Source organism: Stegodyphus dumicola, chromosome 5, assembly GCF_044657685.1.
Source record: "Stegodyphus dumicola isolate Sdum_Otavi_A_Nest chromosome 5, ASM4465768v1".
NCBI classification, from domain to species: Eukaryota; Metazoa; Arthropoda; class Arachnida; order Araneae; family Eresidae; genus Stegodyphus; species Stegodyphus dumicola.
In genome coordinates, this window is record NC_140772.1 from 137,333,932 (window position 1) to 137,354,327 (window position 20,396).

Sequence of the window (20,396 nt, forward strand, 5' to 3'; positions counted from 1 at the left end):
AATATCTAATTATTGGTAGCTCTTTTGATATTGGAATGTTTGAAAGTTTAATTTGTATACAGCTTTACGTACTGAAACTTAACAAATATGCAAGTACTCTTATTAACCAGCGAAAAAAAAAAGTGTCCACATTTTTAAGTGACTATAGTGTTTTTTAATCTTAATGAAAATCAATTGATATCATGGATGATGAAATAAAGAATGAAAATATATTTTATTTAAGAAGAAATTGGGATAATGTATTAGTCAATGTCTTGTAAGAAACACTACTTATATTATGCTTCATAGATATGACTAATTCCTAATATGTAGAGTAATTTTCAGTAAAAAATAATTCAACAATGGATAATTTTTTCCCCAGACTTTATTCAGAATACATAATTATTTTACAAAGTTTTTATTCATCTTTTATTTCTGAAAATAAAGACATATCAGATAAAATTCCTTGACTAGAGTATAAATATTATTATTCAACCATATTACTCAAAAATTTATGAGTTTCAGTTTCAGAAAATTCTCCTGGCAGAGCTTGCTCTTGACTTTTTAAATACATACCAGATTCCTGCCAATCGTTTACTGAAAAATAAAGAAGACTAAATTCAATTGTGAAACAGCCAAGATCACTGAAAACAATGCACTATTCATTTTGCAAACATAAGCCTGAAATATTAAAAATGATCAGATTGAGATCAGATATGAGTTTATTTATGAACAGAAAAATTTGCAGTACTTGCATACTATCCCATTGGCCATGAAAATTGGTGCAGAACCACTAATCATTCCTGAGGAAATCCTTCACAGTCAATGGGATGAAGTGTTAAGTACAAATTCTCTGATTCCTCTTAATAATAAAAATAAGAGAAAATTTTGGCATGTATGTCCCCGAGAATGCATTGTTAACATAAAATGAACTATTCTCTATTATCCACAATTGGGGGTATCACCCTGGCCAAAAGGGTTCATTGTTGCCTACTTTAACAATTTTCTCTTATACTACCAAGTTACATACAAACATAAGCATTTTTATTTGTTTATTGGCCATATAACATCATTACAAAATAAAGCAAACTAAAAAAAAAGTGTTTTTATAGAAACTGTATGGCAACAGATGAATTGCAAAATATTTGTCCATTATACTTTATATTTTTCAAGCATCACCAAAGGAATGGAATGCTGTCCTGAAAAACATTTCTTAATTTAAATTTCTTTAAATATATCAATCACTTAAAATTATATGCTTGTATAACAATTTCCGGAATTCAGTTATATTAACTGGCGTATTTAAACTTTGATTTTTAATCCTCTGATAAGCATAGTAGCATACTAAAACACCACAGCTCATATTATCAGTTTGCAAAATATGTGAAGGACAAATTATTTTCCATTTAGTGCTAGTAGCAAATATTTTAGCTAAAACCTCACACCATGTATGAATTAAAATTTGATACTCTTGCCCACATGATTTATTTTGTGGATCATAAAATTCAAAAACCATATCTGGAATATTTACTATTATTAATATCTAATGACAATTTAAATTTGCAGGTATAAAAAATAATTTCGCTGATTTCAATCTTGTTAGTAATGGATCTTTAATACAAAAATTTGGTTTAGGAATTAGTAAATTAGACTTAACAAAGGCAAAATCTTCATAACTGTTTAATATTTTAAATAAAAAAGCATCAATTATAGTATTATAGAGCCATCCTTTTCGAAAACATGAAGATACAGATTTAAACAAGTGTTCTTCTTCATTACTTATGAAAGGATCTATAGATTTTAACATACGAGGGCCATCCAGGAAGTAGATTACGTTTCCGTCTGTGTCCGGTAGGGGCGGGGCTAGCGCGGCCATCTTGGGGTCAGAGCGTTGCGCAGCTCAGTCTGCATCTAGCCGTGCTAGTGAGAGGTTCGTGCTGTGCTCCGTTCAGATACTGTGACGGTTTGAAATGTCTGCGTTAATTGAAAATCCTGCGAGGTGCGCTCAGTAATAAGGTTTCTGACTGCAAAAAACTGTAAACCGATAGAAATCTATCGGCAGCTTCGTGAAGTGTATGGGGACAACATTATCACTGAAGGTGGAGTGCGTCAGTGGGTCATAAGATTTCAAAATGGCCGAACCAATGTTCACGACGAAGATCGAAGTGGGAGACCCAGCATAGTGACCGCCGAACTTCTCGAAAAAGTCGATGCTAAAGTCCGTGAAAATCGAAATTTCACAATAACGGAACTTTCTTTGAGTTTTCCACAAATTTCGCGAAGTTTGTTGCCCGAAATCATCAGCGAAAAGCTTGGTTACCACAAGTTTTGTGCAAGATGGAAGGCAAGAAGAGGTAACGAAGTGGTTGAAGGCGCAGGCGGCCGAATTTTTCGACGAAGGAATTTCCAAGCTCGTACATCGCTACGATAAATGCCTTAATTTGTATGGTGACTATGTAGAAAAGTAGTATTTGAGTGTGGCTTTCATCTGTATATAATAAAATTTGTTTCCTATACTTTGTTTATTTTTTTATTCCAAAACATAATCTACTTTCTGGATAGCCCTCGTATATGGTGTAATTTCAATATCATATATTTTTAAACATGATTTGATCAAATCTTTATTCATTCTAACATTTACTGAAAAGTTTTGCTCTGCTGATGATAAATTTATCTTTTCCTGTGTACAAGGTGGAACATTCTCAGTTAAAATATTATAAATATATTTTCTAAATTGAAGGGTATCTAAAGGAAGATTTAAGGCTAATTTATTTACATGTTGAAATGCATAATAACAGATGAAGACCCCACAACTGCTTTCATCATTTTGTAAAGCATGCGGTAGACACTGAATATCCCATGAACCGTTAATTTGTTACTCACTGTTAATTACATTAGACCATTTATTAGTTAAGTTTATGTATTTTGGATTGCATGAATTTATTAACGAGTCATATAAATAAAAGGTATTTTTCTTTAAATCTGCTATGATCAGAACCCAATGAGAATCAATGCAAGCAGGAATCAATAAATATTTGAAAGATTTCAAAGAAACAGGAAAAACATTTCCAAGTGATAATGCATCAGATAAGATAAGCTGGGTAATTGAGGAATCAGCAAAAGTATATTGATCATCACTTTCTAAAATTTTGTATAAAAATGCATTTATGATTACATCAAATAACCACCCCCTAACAAAATCTGTACAAACCGATTTTATAAAAAATTCTTCACTTTTACTGATATAAGAATCTAAAGACTTTAAAGCAATACGATTGATACTATAGCAGCCAATTTGTAAAATTCTTTCAGAAATATCTTCGCTAGATTTTAATGGAAGGGAAAATGATTTATTTTGATCAACACTGGTTAAATCACATAGATATTTATCACTGTCATTTAAATCAAATGCTACGGCTTTAAATTTAATTTTCTTTTCCACACATTCATTTATTTCTGGGTCATCTACATTATCATTAAAATCTTGATTCTTATTCTGCTGACATTTCTGTAATTTTCTCCTTTTAGAAGTTTTAAACAATTGTGGGTTAAGTTTTTGATTTGGTGAAACTGGACACTGAAACTGCACTTGAAACTGCTCTTGAATTTTCATTCGAGTTTAAAATTCCTCTACATTCTGAAACTAATGAATTTAATGTTGTATGAACACACTTTAACATGACATTTTGGACTTTTGGTTGTCTTATTAATTGCAGTAATTCTTCTACAAGCTTTTCACATGCATTTACTCTGTTCAATACTTTGTGGATTGTAATGATTAACAGAATACACATTTCTGATTCAATTCAAGATTAATCCCCGAGGGATTAAACACCCAATCATTTTGTCTATTAAGGAATGAATGCACTTTATGTATATGTTTGCACAGCAATTTATCTAAGCAATTGCAGTGATACAAGTGACTACACAATGAGACACATGATACTTTAGGGCATCTATAAAAGCAAAAATCCTGACACGGACAAATTTCAAAAAGACGCTGCACAGTATATATTTTATTTTTTGTCTGAGAACAAACAGTCCAAGAAGTATCAGAGCATTTATTTACATCACTGTCCCTAATTTTTAGTCCTCTCTGATGCCTACATAAACAAGAAATGGAATTTCTGGGAGATACATTAGTGTATAATTTATAGGTATGATTTAAATATTTATCTTTCTCAATTGTCAGAAGTGTAGAAATTAAAATATCTAATCGTCTATTATGTCTCCGCTTAAAATAAACAGTTTTCAACTGATTGTGAAAAGATTCACAGTACATGTTAGTATCAGTAAATGCATGTGGAAAGTTCCGATAACACAAAGCCCATTCCTCTAATCTATTTTTATAATTTTCAGAAAAATATTCAATAAAATCTCTACTTTTCCTAGAATAGTCATTCAAAAACTTACTTATTTGATCATGAAAAGTGATCTGGTTTCTTTCATGTAATATATTTGTTAATTCTCCTAGCATTTTTTGTTGCACTTCCTTATCTACCACTTTAGAATTTAGTTGCCGGAACCAACTTTGGCGTACGTGCCACGAACATAAAAGATGCTTAACATCTTGACCAAAAACCTTTGAAAATGCAGGATATGTAACTTTGTCATCATCTGTCATTACACAGTTTACATATAAATTTGGTACATGACACTTTAAACTATTAAATAAACAATAAAGAGTGTCAGCATCTAGAAAATTAGTAATAAAATGAGCAACTGGATAGCCACAACCAAATTCATCAGGTACTATAAGATTAAGAAGGTAAAAATCATACTGGTTAGTCTTATGTGTAGATTCGATACATAAAATCTCTGTACAACCTTTTATCATCATTTCTTTCTGTTCACGCGTCTGAAGACCAAGAGCAAACGATACTTTATGATTTGGAAGATTATCTAGATCAGTTGGACCATACAAAGTTGAATTATTCTGAGGCTTATATAATAACACAGGATTGTATGCTTCACATTTTAAAGTTTCAATGATTGAATTAACAGAAACTGCATCACTACTTGGACGCAATGAATTGCTTAAATATCTAGAATAAGCAGAAATAGTTTTACGGGAGACAAAGCTTTCCTTTACATGGAAATTATTTCTATTCTCGCGATTTCCTGATCCATCTTGTAAGATATCCCTTATTTTTTGTGGAGGCACAGACAAACGTAAATTTGCTTTTATCAAACACCGCGTACTTTGTTTCAATGGCTGATATTTACAATTTTCAAACTTTTGCTCATGATTATGTTTAGGAAAGTAAAAAACAGAGATTTTATTCATTTCTTCACAAGCCCATATTCTGACCGGACAACATACACTTTTTGAAACTGTACCTTTTTCACTTTTCCGACTAGTTTTTTTTTCAAAATCAGAATAACCTTGTGTGGTAAACTGACAACAATAATAATGATAAGTTTTAGAATTTTTCATTACTTTAGAAAACTTTCTGAATGAAGTAAATGTCGAGGTTCCTTCCAGTTCTAGCCAATCTTGAAAATAACTCATTGTTTCAAATGAATATTCTTTAACCCATTAACGGTTTCACCCGGATTTTCTCGTTCTTTTATGCAGGTCTCTTAATGGTTCGTTACGGATTATTGTTAGTTTAAATGTACCCTCGAAAACAGACAGTCCCGTGTTTTTGTATTATCGAAAAAACACGCCAAAAAGGACTAGCCCGTATTTTTGTTTGTCTTCCAACCCCCAATGCCTAAGGGGACAAGGGTCCATGCAATCCTGACGACAATGGGTAATGGCTGTCATTAGCGTGGGGAGAAATCTCCTTGATGTTTTGGGATAAAGCCCTTACACTGACTCTAAAGAAACAAATTTATTACCAGTTACAAAGTGGATGCATATATAAAGGGATTTAAGAATTTCCGTTTTAGAGCAGTTATTGAATAAAAAATAGAATTTTTTACAAAATGAACGTTTACCTATAAGAGCATTAATGAATTAAAACGAGAAAAATAAAAGTAATAAATGCAAACATAAAAATCTGAGAATGCAAATCTTTCAGATTTTACATTACACCCAAAGGGCGTTTTTTAACGGTTTGTGGGTTACCTTTATTTTTAAATATCATGTTCTTCGCACTTAAACCATAAAACTTCAGTTAAACATCAATACCGCAAAATAAATTTTAAATGAGCATATCTTTAGAATTTCCCATACACAGTCTCACCCGTTGAAGATAATTTTTTATATTATTATTTTCATACAGTGTTGCCTTTGCTCGCTTTAAAATCGTTGAGTTTCTTAATAAAAAATTCATTGAAGTTTTACGAAATAGGAAACATATAATAAAACAAATTCCAAATCTCGGCTTTGAGATGCCCATATTCGGGTGGAAATGTACGTTATTCAAAATTGGATGGGTCTAGGTACCGTTGTTTTATCAGAATGCGAGAAACATACATATATTTATGCAGATTATTCATTATTTAATTTCAAGGCAGATAGCCCTCGAGTGCTCTGCCGTAATCTAATAAACCAAAACCATTATTTAATTTCTTTAAATATAATACAGGGCTGTAATATGTGGTAGCAACAGTTTGAAAAGTGAACTGACATAGTTTTCAACGGAAAATGAAAAAATGAAGTTAATAGACCTTCTCGGCTAACGCCCTTTGTTTTAAAAATAATGTATCGTGTAATTTAATGGGAATACGAGATTAAATAATTCTCTTTAAAAAATTCTTCTACAAATTTATATCACGAATAATAAAAACGTGAGGCTGTCTTGATAAATTTATAAATATTATACATCTGACAATGCGATTCAATTATTTGATTTCGTAATTTAAGAGCCTATGATTCTTCTTATAAAACTGTACAGGAATTTAGCAAAGAAGCTATTAAGTAATCTCTTATTACCATTAATCTATGCGATAAATTATTATTATTATTATTATTACTTTTGGTTCAGTCTTTTACTTCCAAGTATGCTTTTACCTCAAATAATCGAAAAAATATATAAATTTAAAACAAAATTCGCCCCCAAATCAGAAATTAGGTTACAAATTTCATGCAAATTTTATTTCAAAAGCTATTTTACGCTCTGTAAAATGATGCAAACTTAAAAATTTAAGATTTTTAGTTTATTCATAAATGGAAAGCGCAAAAAATTTCTTCGACATTAAATTTTAAAAACTCTAAATCGAATTATTATCATCCGTAAACGTAATTGTACAAAATCTGAATTCAATAGCTTATCGATAAGCAGTTCAAAAATCGACGACGAGCTTTTGATTAAACACCGTGAATGAACTGAATACAATTTTTGGAACAGCTCTATTTTTAAGCACTTTGGAAAGATCGGTAAGTTGTTGATATAGCATAACCGTTATTTTTATAACATTCTTGGCATTATGAAACGTGTAAGTGACATTCATAAGCAATTCCCGACAGTTCTGTTCATTTGTCAAAGTGGCTGCTTTTGAAAATATTGTGAAGCTCACTCGATGTGCTCCACTATCTATGATACTCATTAAAGATATTTAATAATGTTTTATTTCTATACAGAAATACTGGTAAAATTAAGAGGTCAAATATTTAATTATTTGAGTTATATAACTACTTATACTGTCTCAAGAAATTTTGAGTCATTTTGTAAAAATAATCTTTTCTTTAAAATTCCTTTCCCCCCTACCCACTATGCTTCATGACTTTATTACTATTCTGATGAATGGAAGGTTTTTAGAGACATTACATTTTTTTTAACAGCAAGAGACATGAAAAATGAGCAATGTCTTACCCGGGACGCGAACCACGGACTTCTCGAATGCGCGCCGAGCGTACTGAGACCACGAAGGCATACTAAAAGGGCGGGAGAAAATACCGTATATACTCTCCCTTTTAAAGGGCGACTGGGGATTAGGGGACCGAATCGCCAAATCCTTGCGGCGGAGAATCATCATCCACCACCTTTTTTGGTTTGGGTGCCACTATAGAAACATTAGGTTATTTCGAAGCAGGACATGTGAAATAGGAGCAATGCCTTCACCGGCACTCGAACCACCAACCTCTCGAATACACGCCGTGCGTGCTGACCATTACACCACGAAGGTATGCTAAGAAGGCGGGAGAAAATACCTTATAGGTTACAAATTTCAGTAGGTAGTCACAAATCTAACTAATAAATGCTCTACAAATACAACTTTTAATATTTTAGCAGAATTTTTTGGAAACATATTTATATAGATTGTTTTAGAAATCGACACAGTTTGATGTCAGTTTAGAGGAGGGGTTGTTTATGAGCGTATTAAAAATGCTTTTCCCACTCAAAATGTTAACTACTTTAAAATAATAATTCATAATCGCACTGAAGCTGATGTTTACAATTATTTCCCCTGAGATTTCTTTAAAAAGAAAGAATTACAATTGTGTTTAATGCAGAAAATTTAATGGAATTGGCATCTGCGCAAGAGGACGGAAACTATCAGGGAGGACTTTCTAAGGAAAACTAGATTTCCTTCACATTGAACGTAGAAAACTTTCACCGAACAAGCATGTTCACCAGGATTTGAACTTATGTAGGATTACCAGTACTCAGCGGTATTAGCGCTTGGCCACCGCAGGCCGATTAACCTTTAATCTTGTTTAGAAACCTTTAATCTTGATTTAGTGTGACAGGTGCCGTAGTTTGAAAGTAAGGATTACTTGAATACAGCAAAACACACGAGGACTATCTGCTTTTAAGGAAAGAGATGCCTTCGTAGAGGACTTTTTAACAAGAAAACTCTCATATTCATGTTATATATAGGGAAAAACATGGAAAAATACCATTCAGCCATCGTATTCGTTCGTCAGGGTGTAAATCGAACTACCAGTATTTACCGGCCACTAATATGGCCGTAGTTGAATAGGGGAAATAACTGTTGGATTGTAAGGCTTCTAAATTAAGAAATAAAAAAAAAATCACTTCTGAGGTAATCTTAAACCCAAATTAAGTTTTTTATTATAATTATGAAAGAGTTCAACTCATTTGTTAATTTTCAGATCGTTAAAATTAGTGTGGCTTTAATGAATGATTATTTAGACCTGTTACAGGAAACAAATACATCAAAAGTTTCCTTTAAAATATCAGCAATTATTGAAAAATCTTCTGTAATTTATAAACGAGAAAACGTATTTATCCAGATTTTACATGTGTGAAAAAATAATGAATTTTGATCTTCCCTAGTAAAGACATTTGTAATTATATTTCTAGTTCCAAATTCAAAGTGAGAAATCTAGGTGCCTGAAGCCAGAGAACACTATCGATTCTTCTTGGCTTCTATTTTCAGCGACGAAATAGATCAAATGCATGGAATTTTTATGATTTTTCTCAACATGTAAACTAAATGCGTGTAAGTGTTTCTTAGAAAGCTCGTCGGAAGTAGAATACCTTTATCTTGGTAGATAGATATCGTGTGCTTTAGTAAATTTAGCAAATCTAAACACAGGGCCGACAGTACTATGTTTGAGGCCTTTCTCTAACATAGTCGAATAGTGTATCGAATAGTCGAACAATGAAATCACCCTACATCGCCCTCTTTTACTTACTTTTATATTTTTATCTCAATATTATATATTGCATCCACAAAAATTTCTCTAAATTAATGTAATAAATGTTATTTGGATTCGAAAACCATTTTATGCTTAAATACATCTTTCCAGATGTTTGTCTTTTACTCACTGAGAGTCAATGCTTCTTGAAGATGTCAATTCATGAATGAAAAATTATTTCTTGCTTTTCCGGTTTCCCCTAACCATTCCCACAAAGGCCGAACCTTTGGGCAAAAACAGCCCTCCTATGATGTTAATTCCTCAGTAAAAGAGAAAGCACTGAACGGGGTAAAGTAGTAGAAATCTTGACTTTCCTTTTCACTCAAAATTCAAGCATTCCCAAAATCTACTATAAAAGATATACTCCCTAAGGTATAAAATTTTTGTGTAATGAAATTATAAAATGCAATATATATATATATATATATATATCATTGATGACATATATATATCAATTAAACCTTTAGACACACTCACACACATACATAATCAGATATATTACATATATAGAATCACATAGTATCAGTAGGTGAAAGAAGAAAATAAATCCTACTGATGAAAGATTGCTGAAGAAATTCAAAGCATAATGAAAGTTTCTTTTATCTTGGAATGAAAGAACTTTTTTATCGCTTTAGTTTTTGGGAGACTATTAGATTAAAATGTAATAAATAAATAAGTATATGGAATAAAAATAAATCTTTAAAGGAAGAAAAAGGAAAAATAGAACCAAACAATCAAATCATTTTCAGCATTAAAACCAATTTTAAGTGTGACAGTATATTTTCCTGCCGATACGAAAACTTAAGAAAATAGACAGAAATCTGCATTGTTTCACCTATCAGTATACGACAAATGGAATAACGATACAAGAAAAAGTAAATTTGAAAAATTTGCGAAAGCGGAATAATTTCGAATGCTGCACAAATAGAAAGATACCATGCAGATACATTGGATTTTTTTCGAAGCAAGAAATGCGAAAATTCAGCAGTGCCCTCTTTGTGCTTCTAATAAGGAGGTCTTCCAAATTCTAGCTAGAAGGACCTCCATTTATAACAAGATAGTGAGAATGGCATAATTCCTTATTATTTGTTTTCATTTAAAGGGCGAGAGAGAAGAAGCACGAGGCACTGTCGGAATAATTCATGTGTTAACGAATTATCGTCTGACATGTTTTCGTTGAGGTGCCATTGAAGAGACATAGCGTTTTTATGAGGGGGGGGAAAAAAAAAACACGAAAAATCCGTTATCCTATCAGCGGAACACGAACCACAGGCATTCCGACTGATAGTCCGATCTACTATCACTTACACCCCGAGTTCAAATTCTAGATAATTTCTCATAATCAATACGGATATATAACTGATGATTCTAAAATTCTATTATCATTAAGACTGGAAAAAATACACGATTTTATTCATTTTCATACATTTTAAAAGAAGTTAAATTTTTCAGAGAGTTACTATAAAATATTTATTAGAATGTCAAATTTAAGCATTTCAATTATTTATATAATAAAGGATAAATTTTATATTTATATAATAAAGAAAAATCGTTAATAATATCACTCTGATTTTAGTGGAGATATTTTAAGAAATAAATAAGTGAAAGCTGGAGGAAGAAAAACTATTTCAAGTTATATGTTTATCTTAAAAGTAACGAGAGAAAAACTATGTTAAAAGAAAAGGCACGCATATCGAAATTGTTTCCTGTACTGCTGACAAATTGTTATATGGCATGCATACTATAATGTTCATGAATAATTGATTGCTACTAGATTAATACAGGCATAGCATATTTCTAGGGACTGATTTGCTGTAATTTCCAATTTGATTTTTGCATACTTTTATATTTAGGACACTAATTACATCACACTGAAGATTATTCAATGCAATAATTCCATTGCAGTTTTATAGAAAATTATAAAATTTTCAGTTTCAATAAACAAATATATAATATTTCGATGACTCAGCAGGTAACATAATTTATTATCTTTCAAGTTTTTTTCAAAAACACCTCGGCAGATATAGAATCAGACGCAGACTGTACTAACTTTAACAAGCGGCAGTATCTGAGTGTTCACATTTCTGTTTATAACTTCAATAAGAACAAGTATAAGTTTGAAAAGTTTACCAATGGCTATGTGGATAAAAGAGATGATCATAAGTGTTTTGACCTGGTTTTGGTTTCTGGTCAATACGTTGGCTGTAGGGAAGATTTCGTGATTTTTTCCATGTGAACTAGTTTTCTTTATAAATTCCTCTAAGTCTTTCGTTAAGTACATACAAAGTTGCTACATTAAACATTAATAAGTGTTTACATATAGGTAAACATTTTAAAAGTGACTAGCGTAAAGAAAGATTATTTAAATTATGTTTTTTAAAATGCAAATTCAGAACACTGAAAACCAAACAGTAAACATTATAAGACTAATTTAATAATCTTTGGTTTGGTTTACTTGAAAACTTTACATAAAAAACGTTGAAATTTACAATGTTTACAACAATCTATTATTCTGCCATATTCATCGATTGCGTTAATCAAAATCTAAAATTATTTAACGTAAAATGTAATTATCCGAAAATTATGTAAAATGAGAATTTTTTCCCACTATATCTGTAGTTTACAATGGCTAGAAAAAAAGATAGCTCTAGATAATGAGTATTTCTAGAATGAAAAAACTATTGACTAGAAATAGTCTTTCGAGACCTTAGTGTCAGTTAGCCTGCGGAGGTCAGGTTCCCTTCCAAAAAAAAGTAAAACTGTTTAAAATGCATATAGTTTAACGCTTCCTGTTTTATTTGGAATAACATTTCAAAAATAAAACTTGTGTTGGTTACCTACCAAGCAATTCTTAACGGGATAAAAAGCCGTACTTTGATAATGCTAGGATCATGCATTCAGTTTTCGTCGTTTTAATAAAATCCATTATGATACTTATGCTGGTAATTATAAACTGCATTTACGGATACAGAAGTATGATTAATACACTAATATCACAGAATATAAGCTTTTTATGCTCTGACAAGTTTTGTCAAGATACCAATTTTTAGTTCATATACAAGTCGTAAATTCCCTAGCCAGATTCCTTTTTTTATATAAATAGATGCATAGAGGAGAAAATGGAACAGTTAATTATATTTTTTATTCTTTTTCAAAATTTAATTCTTTTATATATAATTTTTAACGATAAACGATATTCTGCTAAGTTATAATACAAAAATTATTACTAATAATAATTTATATCCTAATTTCATAATATTTATATCAGTCAAAACAGAATTGGAAAACTCATTCAAATCATATTTAATGAAAACATTTTACGAAGTTATGGGAAAAAGGAATTTTGGGGTTTGTTTGATTTTTAACGGTGAATTCAATCATTAAAACATTTTTACCATGTTTCCTCATTCATAAAACATTAGCAAAATAATTTACTAAATAATTCTTAGATGTAATAGTATTCTTGTTTATCTTTTGTTATATGACTAAAAATAAATAAAAAAGCGGCTGGTATTCAATATTATTTTATTTAATTACAAATACTTGGCTATTGGTACTCAAGACATAGTCTTTCCATATTATCACTTTTCTATTAGGCCTTGAAATTATGTTAACGACCTAATAGAATTCGGAAAATCCTATGATTGCATAAAACTGCGGGAGGTGCTAATAATGACAAACTTTAAATGAAAATAGAAATTTATTTAAATAAATTTATTTAAATTCTATTTGTGAGTTTCTGCTTTATGCATTTAATGTATCAAATGCAGAAAAGTGAGAAAAATCCATCCAACACAGAGAAATAATTCTTTCTAGTCTGTGGTAAGATTGTATCAAATTCATTTAAACTTCCGTTTAAATTCGAAATGCGATCTCTTAAATCAACGAAGGAATACATTTTTGGCTTTAAATTCTACAATAGTAGGAACTGTATAATAGCTAAACTTACCAAAATATTTGTAGAAAACCGCCAAAATTCTAGAAATTGCTATAAAATCCCGAAAAATATTAGAAAGATTATGCTTGCCAATTCCACGCTGAAAAGACGAAGATGAGCTCGACAGTAAACGAACAACTTGTGGAAAAAATTCAACGCTAAAATATAAATGCATATGCGAAATTTTCCAAAAATTTCTGATAAATATTGTACTCTCATCGTAAATATGTATGGACTTATAATGTGATGAAAACTGAGTCGGTAAAAGAATGGATTAAAATTTAATTTCCCAAAATAAATTGGTTTACTAAAACTAAATAAAATAGATAAGTAAATAGTAAAAAAATTGTGTAACAAAATAAATAATGATCTTTCTTAAAATACTGCCAAATAAAACATGTCGAATAATTGAATGTTCACAAGCTTGGAAGCTAAAATTCTAAAAAGATTTCGGAAAATTCGGCAGTCACATGTTAAAAGAAACAAGTCTACAGGCTACTAGTACAAAGAAAGAGGAGGGAGATGAAACTAAACGGAACAACTACTTCTTAGCATTCAATAGCGGGGAGGCAATTTTATGGCTTATCCATCACACTAAGGGGAAGCAAACATCCTGCCTTAGGCTGGGCCATCTTAGAGAGATTTCAGAAAACGAAAGCGATTTTTTTTGGAGGGGTTTGTTGTCTGACAACGCGACCATTTTCGAAGCATTTCGTTCCGAGAGGCGGGCTCGTTGATGGGTTAGGTTATTTAAATTATGTTCTTCTGCTAAATGCTTATTAAAATTTAAAACATATGTAAAAGACTTATGGCAATCAGGTATGAAGCATACATACAATTTATTAACTTCTGTGCAAAATTTCTTATGTTTAAAAAATGATAATTTGCAAGGATAACATTTATTACAATTTAGACATTTCCGAGGGTAAACAGATGAAAAATTTTGTTTTAAATCAGGTACTTGTTTATTTGAACACTTTTTTTTTTTTTTTTTTTTTGTGGTTATAAAATGAATTCTTCGATTTATAAGTTTTTAAGCATATTTCACATTTACGAAGATAAGCCATTTCTATTTTATCACTAATACATTCTTTGGTTTCTAATTTTTTAGCACTCAATACATTATCAATGTTTATAAGAATATTACTTTGAGGAGAAGTTATTGAAAGTTTAAAATTTTCAGTTTCAAGTTTTTCTTTGCAATTTTTTTTATGATTATTAAAAGAATTTTTAGTTTTATAGTTTTTTTTTTACAAATATCACATTTTCTAGGATAAAGCGATGGTGCATTACAGTCAATTTCGGACCCCCCCCTCCAGTCAGAATAGGACACATAGACTTTTTCCTCACTTGACAATTAATTTCACTGCTTTCTACATGATCTTTTAGTAAACAAAATTTATTAAAGTGAAAGAAACTTAGGCCTGAACTACAAGAAGTGCTTTTTCTGGTCATAGAAATGTTTTTTTGCTGCAAAACATAACTAGAGGCAAAGTCAGAGTAAAAATCATCTTTTGTTGTACACAATTTAGGTTGTGAAATATCAAAATTTGTTGAATCATTTTTTAAACTCCCTTTGCCACTAACAGAAGCACAATACAATGGATAACAATCACTGAAAGAAACAGCACTTGCCTGCTGTACACTACAACCAGCAGCAGTGACTGCATTCTTTAGTGATGATCCCATGTAGGCCATTACACTTCTTAAGGCGCAAAACAGCTGAAGCAGCATTCTTCAGATGCAAACTGCCACTAACAGTCAAATCCCTCCTTGGACACAAACCATCACCAAAAGCACGAATTGGTTTCTTCTGAAAATTAGCAATTGGGACAGTAGTGTTCGTAGAAGAATTAACAGTGGAACTAGCACTGCTCCTCAGAAAACGGCCAGAACCATGGACTGCAACACGCCTGGAGGAGTCAACATCAGCAAGGATATCATTTCTATGACAGGGGCTGGGAGCGACGTTATTCCTTGAATGCAAACCAGAAGCAGCATTCTTCGGATGACAGCCAGTACCACGGACACCAACAAGTCTAGAATGACAGCCAACACCGGGAATGACAACATTCTCAGGACTTAGGCCAGGGGTAGCAACGTTCCTTGGACGCAAATCAGAACCAGAACGCGGGACAGCAGCATTCCTTGGACGTGAACTAAAACCATTGACATACTTAAAATGAGAGCCAACACTACATATGGCAACATTTCTAGGATAACATCTAGGTTTAGTCCCATTCCTTACATGCAAACCAGAACCAGTTCTATGGACAGAAGCGTTCCTTGGGCGAGATCCACCACCATGGCCAGCAATGCAAAGAGACCGAGAGCTAGCATCTGGGTTGGCAACGTTTTTCGGATGTGAGCCAGGGGTGGTATCATTTTGCAGATGCAAACTAAAACCATCTGTGTGGTTAACAGCATTCTTTGAATGAGAGTCACCACCATGGACAACACATTTAAAACGAGATCCAGCACCAGAAATAGCAACCCTCTTCAGCCGAGAGCTAGAAGCAACTTTAGCAGCATTTCTCAAATCAGAATTAGCCTTCTTAGTAGCATCTACAGCACAACCATGCTTTAAAACAGTTGAATAGAGAGGATAAGAAGGGCTTGCAGAAACAAAAGAATCACTCAGAGGTGGAAAATCCAATGTAGTAAATGAAACACAAGGCAATACAAAAGGACTTACCTTTGTAGAAACTGGCTTTGAAGTCAAAACAATCTTGATATTATCCAGGAAAACTGCCGCAAGTTTCTTGTTCCCCAGACGGTTTAGATGTAATCCATCCCTAGCCAATAACATAGCTCCAAAATGATGAGACGACCTGCAAATAAAAAACGCTTCTCGATTTTGGCAGTACTTTTCAAGTTGAGAATTAATTTCTACAATCTTTCTATTAATTACCTGTAAACGGTTCAAAGCTGCTACTCGCTGATTTAAAGTTGTGAAAAAATCTTCACCACGTGGTAGGATATCTGAAATGATAACATTGATATTCGGGTTCAAACGTTTAATATCCTTAAAGAGGCAATCGTACTTTTTAAGAATATCTTCAACACTGTCATTCGAATTGTTGGTACCAACATGTACCAAAATCAAATGGTATCGATTGTCCAAAAAGGATATCTTACGTCTTAACTTTTCTATCGTTGCACCAGGAAAAGAATGTAAATCTACTTCATAATTCAGAAGATTCGCCGGTAAATATTCATCCAAATATTTAACCATTGAATCTCCAATTATCAATTTCATCTTTTTTGGTTGCATATCGGCAAAACAAACAACTACAAATCGAAACACAGATCAATAATTATATATGCTGTAAATAAAATGCAACTATAAATTAAATGAAAATCAAACACTAATCATAAATATAACAAAATACAAATAATTATTAATAGAAAAAAAAGAAGATAAATAGCTGAAGGAAAGCGAGAAAAATGGCGCAAAAAATACACACCTCACACTCACTAATTAACACGTGAACTAAATTAGCGCCAATTCTTGACCACGCGGAAAAATTTACGGGAAAAAATAACGCCAAATGCTCGCCAAGCTTTGTTGCCAACGGAGATATCAAAGGTACATATCCGGTGATGACGTAAAACACACTTCCGGGTTCCGATTTGCGGAATTCTGTAAAACTCGTTTTAGGAACATGCGCCCGGGATGCATGTTCCTAAAACGTACTCGCTGTACCTCCTGCTGTGAGAGCTGCTTCGCTGCTATTGGTTAGAAGAATTTAGACGTAACATAGAGCTTTGGACGTCATTTGTTTTGTCACGTGGTAAAGCTTCTCATACTCCAGCCATACTTGTTCGGATTAGAGCGGTTATGTTTTAATCCTTTAAAAAAATCAGTTAAGTCAGAGGTGATTTTATGTACAACTGAATTAATTCATATGTTAATATATATTTTCACTTTATGCAATACACACTTGAGAAATACCGGATCATTACAAAGGAAGGAAAATGGGTTATTTGCTTGAGAGGGTTATATCCATATAGCATTTTGCTAATGGAATGTTGGAAAAACAATATTTAACATAGTTTATTAATCTTTTATCGTGATACAACCACATTTTTAAGAACAAGATTACAAAGTTTACAATTATACACCTAAATTTATCTCAGTTTTCACTCTGAGATGGAATCCCAGGAAAAATATTGTGAATGATGGACTAGATCAAAGTAGTTATATAGAGAAAGCACACGTGGGATCTTTGCCTTTACTGAATAACATTTGCCAGTCGATTTACAGCAAAATATATATGCCTACATTGCCTACTGTCCATTAAATTAAATATAACCTTGGAATCGCTCTTAATATTCTTGTTTTAAAAGTAACTTGTCAGTTAATTTTATCAGTAACTTTTAGTATGCATTAGGTAGTAAGGAATATACTTTTTAGACACATAAACATTGCTTGGATTATCCTAAATTTTCATTTATATTTTAAAATACACAGTGTCATTTCCATTATCTATTTCTACTTCATTACCCTTTTTTTTTTTTTTTTTTTTTTTTTTTTAAGATGGGGATGATCTAGTGTGACAAATTGCATTTTGAATGTATTTTAAATTTACCATTAATATTTTAAACTACATTTTGCACCAATATTTATGTTTGCTCTCCCATTAAGGGAAACAAATATAATAATATAAGTTATTAAATTAAAATTCCTATATTTAAATTAAAATTCCTGTGTTTAATTCCATCTTTAACAACAGCCATAAAATATATGGAATTTACATTCTTACCACAGATGTGGTAAGTCATGAACTCATTGGCACTGAAAAGTCATGAACTCATTGGCAACTTTGAAGAGCATTTGCAAACTTGTTGGTGAGTTAGGAGAAGGATGTTTGTTTGCATATCTTTAAATTTTATTTCAACGATGCATCCACCATCACCTATTGTTTTACATTTTTCTTCTTCAATACAAGACACGCACAATTCTAGGCTTTTTTTCACCGTTGTTTTCCCTATAAATCTTTTTAATAATAAAAAAAAAAAAAAAAAGAAAAGAAAATTGCAAAATTTTGGCACCAGAATTCTAAAATGAGAAAGGAAAGAGAGGCATGTGATGCCTTTTATGTTGTATGCATGCAGAAAGCAACATCGCCAAAGATTTTACCAGATACAACAGAAACTGCGGTATGTGGTCCACCCGAATGTTGAAGTATTGAAATTCCCATAGGAGGGATCATAATCTGCAACCACACTGGTGAAAATATCTGGAGAAGTGCTGTCTGGGAGAATGCTATGTGTATACTTGGGTTGCCATATAAATGATTTTTAGTGACATGTGTAGCCACATAAATTTTTCTTCGCATCATGGTTTAGACCATCAATACTTTTTCACAGCATTCTGGTGAGGTTCAGAAAATTAGAAAGTACCAAAATTCATCATTTTAGAATTATTTTGAGTAAGTTATACACTTTGTGAACTGTGATGAACAAAAATTAATAAGCTGTGCTTCCCTCAAACCAATTTCCTTTCTTCCACATAATGATTTATTTGCATATATCAGAACTTTACCATTGCAATATGCTTTTGGAATGATTATTATTTCAATCTATGAGATTTTTATTTTACCACCAAAGAAAACGCACAGACATCATTGCTGGGAAATAACTACCTCTAAAAATCTGACATGTATTAATAATAAATAGATACCTTTGTCACAATTTGAATTATCATTTTTAAAGCACATATGCTTTATATTTAATTATGTTAAAAAAAAAAAAAAAAAAAAAAAAAAACACTATCCTACTTGATCTGTTTTTCCTACCTGAGTTGGTGAATGAACTCACTAGTTTGACTCATTGATTAAGATAACATAATCTGTATGTATGGCTGTTACAGTTATATTATTCTTCAGTTCAGAACTAAGTAAGTGCTACATAGCAAAAAGTTAAAGTAGTTTTTTTTAAAGTGACCATTGTTTCAGCTAACTTTGGTAGAAAAAATAAGCAGCCCTTAGATGCTTTGCCATGTTCAAGTAACCTAACCAAACCCTCGTTAGAACATTATAAGTGACTACAGCTATAGTTGTGCATAGAACTTTGCAAATAGAAGGATAAATAATATAAATGAATTTTTTCCAGATGAATCTTAATACATCAACACCATCAAGGATCACATCCATGGTCTGCATCAAAAAAATGCCACGTTATGTCATGCATTATGCATCCCCATACAGGTCTGAAACCAAGTGTAATCGTATGGTCCATTACATTCCAGTTGCCTTCACGTTTAATGCTCATCGGTGGCCAGGGCAACCTGTATGAGTGCAATGGGCAGCAAGACATAGGAGCGTCAAAATTTTTAGAATTTTGGCAGGAACTGGAAGGCATAATTTGCAAGCAGCAGTTATTCTATTTAGGTGATAAAATATCTAGCTCTGGCTTCGCTAGCAGCCAAGCAGTAAAGTAGTTGAATACTGATAATTCGACCTGGGTTTACATTCTAGTGAACAGGTTGGCTGCACGTGTGTTTTCATAGTTTTCTGCATATATGAAATATGTATAAGCTAACTTCTCTTTGAAAGTACCTCTACCCTTAGCCAAGTTACTATACTGTAATCAAATAAATTAAACACCCCCCCCCCCCGAAAAAAAACAGCCTCCACGTTTAATGTGCAGTTGAACAGGCGCCATTGTTTAGGGCTACTGTAAATGATTTATCAGATTTAAAAATTCTAATATTGAAAATATTATGCATATTATAATGATTGAATCCAAGTAAAGAATGAGAAATTATCCAAATTTTCTTTACGTACAACAAATGTTTTGCTGTGTATGTTATGTGAGCACCAGCTACATTATGTACAAAAATACCATGTGAGCACCAGGTGCATTTTGTACATAACATATTAACAGTACATTATGTACAAAAATGCACTCTTTAATGTT

At 32.0% G+C, this 20,396-nt stretch overlaps 1 protein-coding gene across 4 annotated transcripts; it reads right to left on the reverse strand.

The window, feature by feature from the left end:
• Positions 1-346: 346 nt before the first annotated feature.
• Positions 347-20,085, reverse strand: LOC146997240 (platelet-activating factor acetylhydrolase IB subunit alpha2-like). Of its 4 annotated transcripts, XR_015041242.1 has the most exons (3): positions 16,168-20,084; positions 731-841; positions 545-576 (listed from the first exon to the last, which is right to left on the reverse strand). XR_015041242.1 is itself a non-coding variant. In XM_085817100.1 (2 exons), exons 1-2 carry the CDS (start codon positions 16,744-16,746, stop codon positions 507-509), a joined length of 666 nt encoding a protein of 221 aa, XP_085673226.1. In that variant the 5' UTR covers positions 16,747-20,085; the 3' UTR covers positions 347-506. The 4 variants fall into 4 exon arrangements, 3 of the variants coding, with proteins under 3 accessions (XP_085673226.1, XP_085673227.1, XP_085673228.1); XM_085817100.1 differs by lacking the exon at positions 731-841 and having other exon boundaries at positions 347-593; positions 16,168-20,085; XM_085817101.1 differs by having other exon boundaries at positions 347-841.
• Positions 20,086-20,396: the final 311 nt, after the last annotated feature.

What these genes read in the sequence shown, in the direction of transcription:
- LOC146997240 (XM_085817100.1), bottom strand. Translation starts at nt 16,746, where the DNA reads ATGCAACCAAAAAAGATGAAATTGATAATTGGAGATTCAATGGTTAAA. An exon ending in CAAAGCCAGTTTCTACAAAG is followed by an intron (nt 594 to 16,167) that starts GTAAGTCCTTTT and finishes AATTGAATTTAG; the next exon opens with TCTTCTTTATTTTTCAGTAA.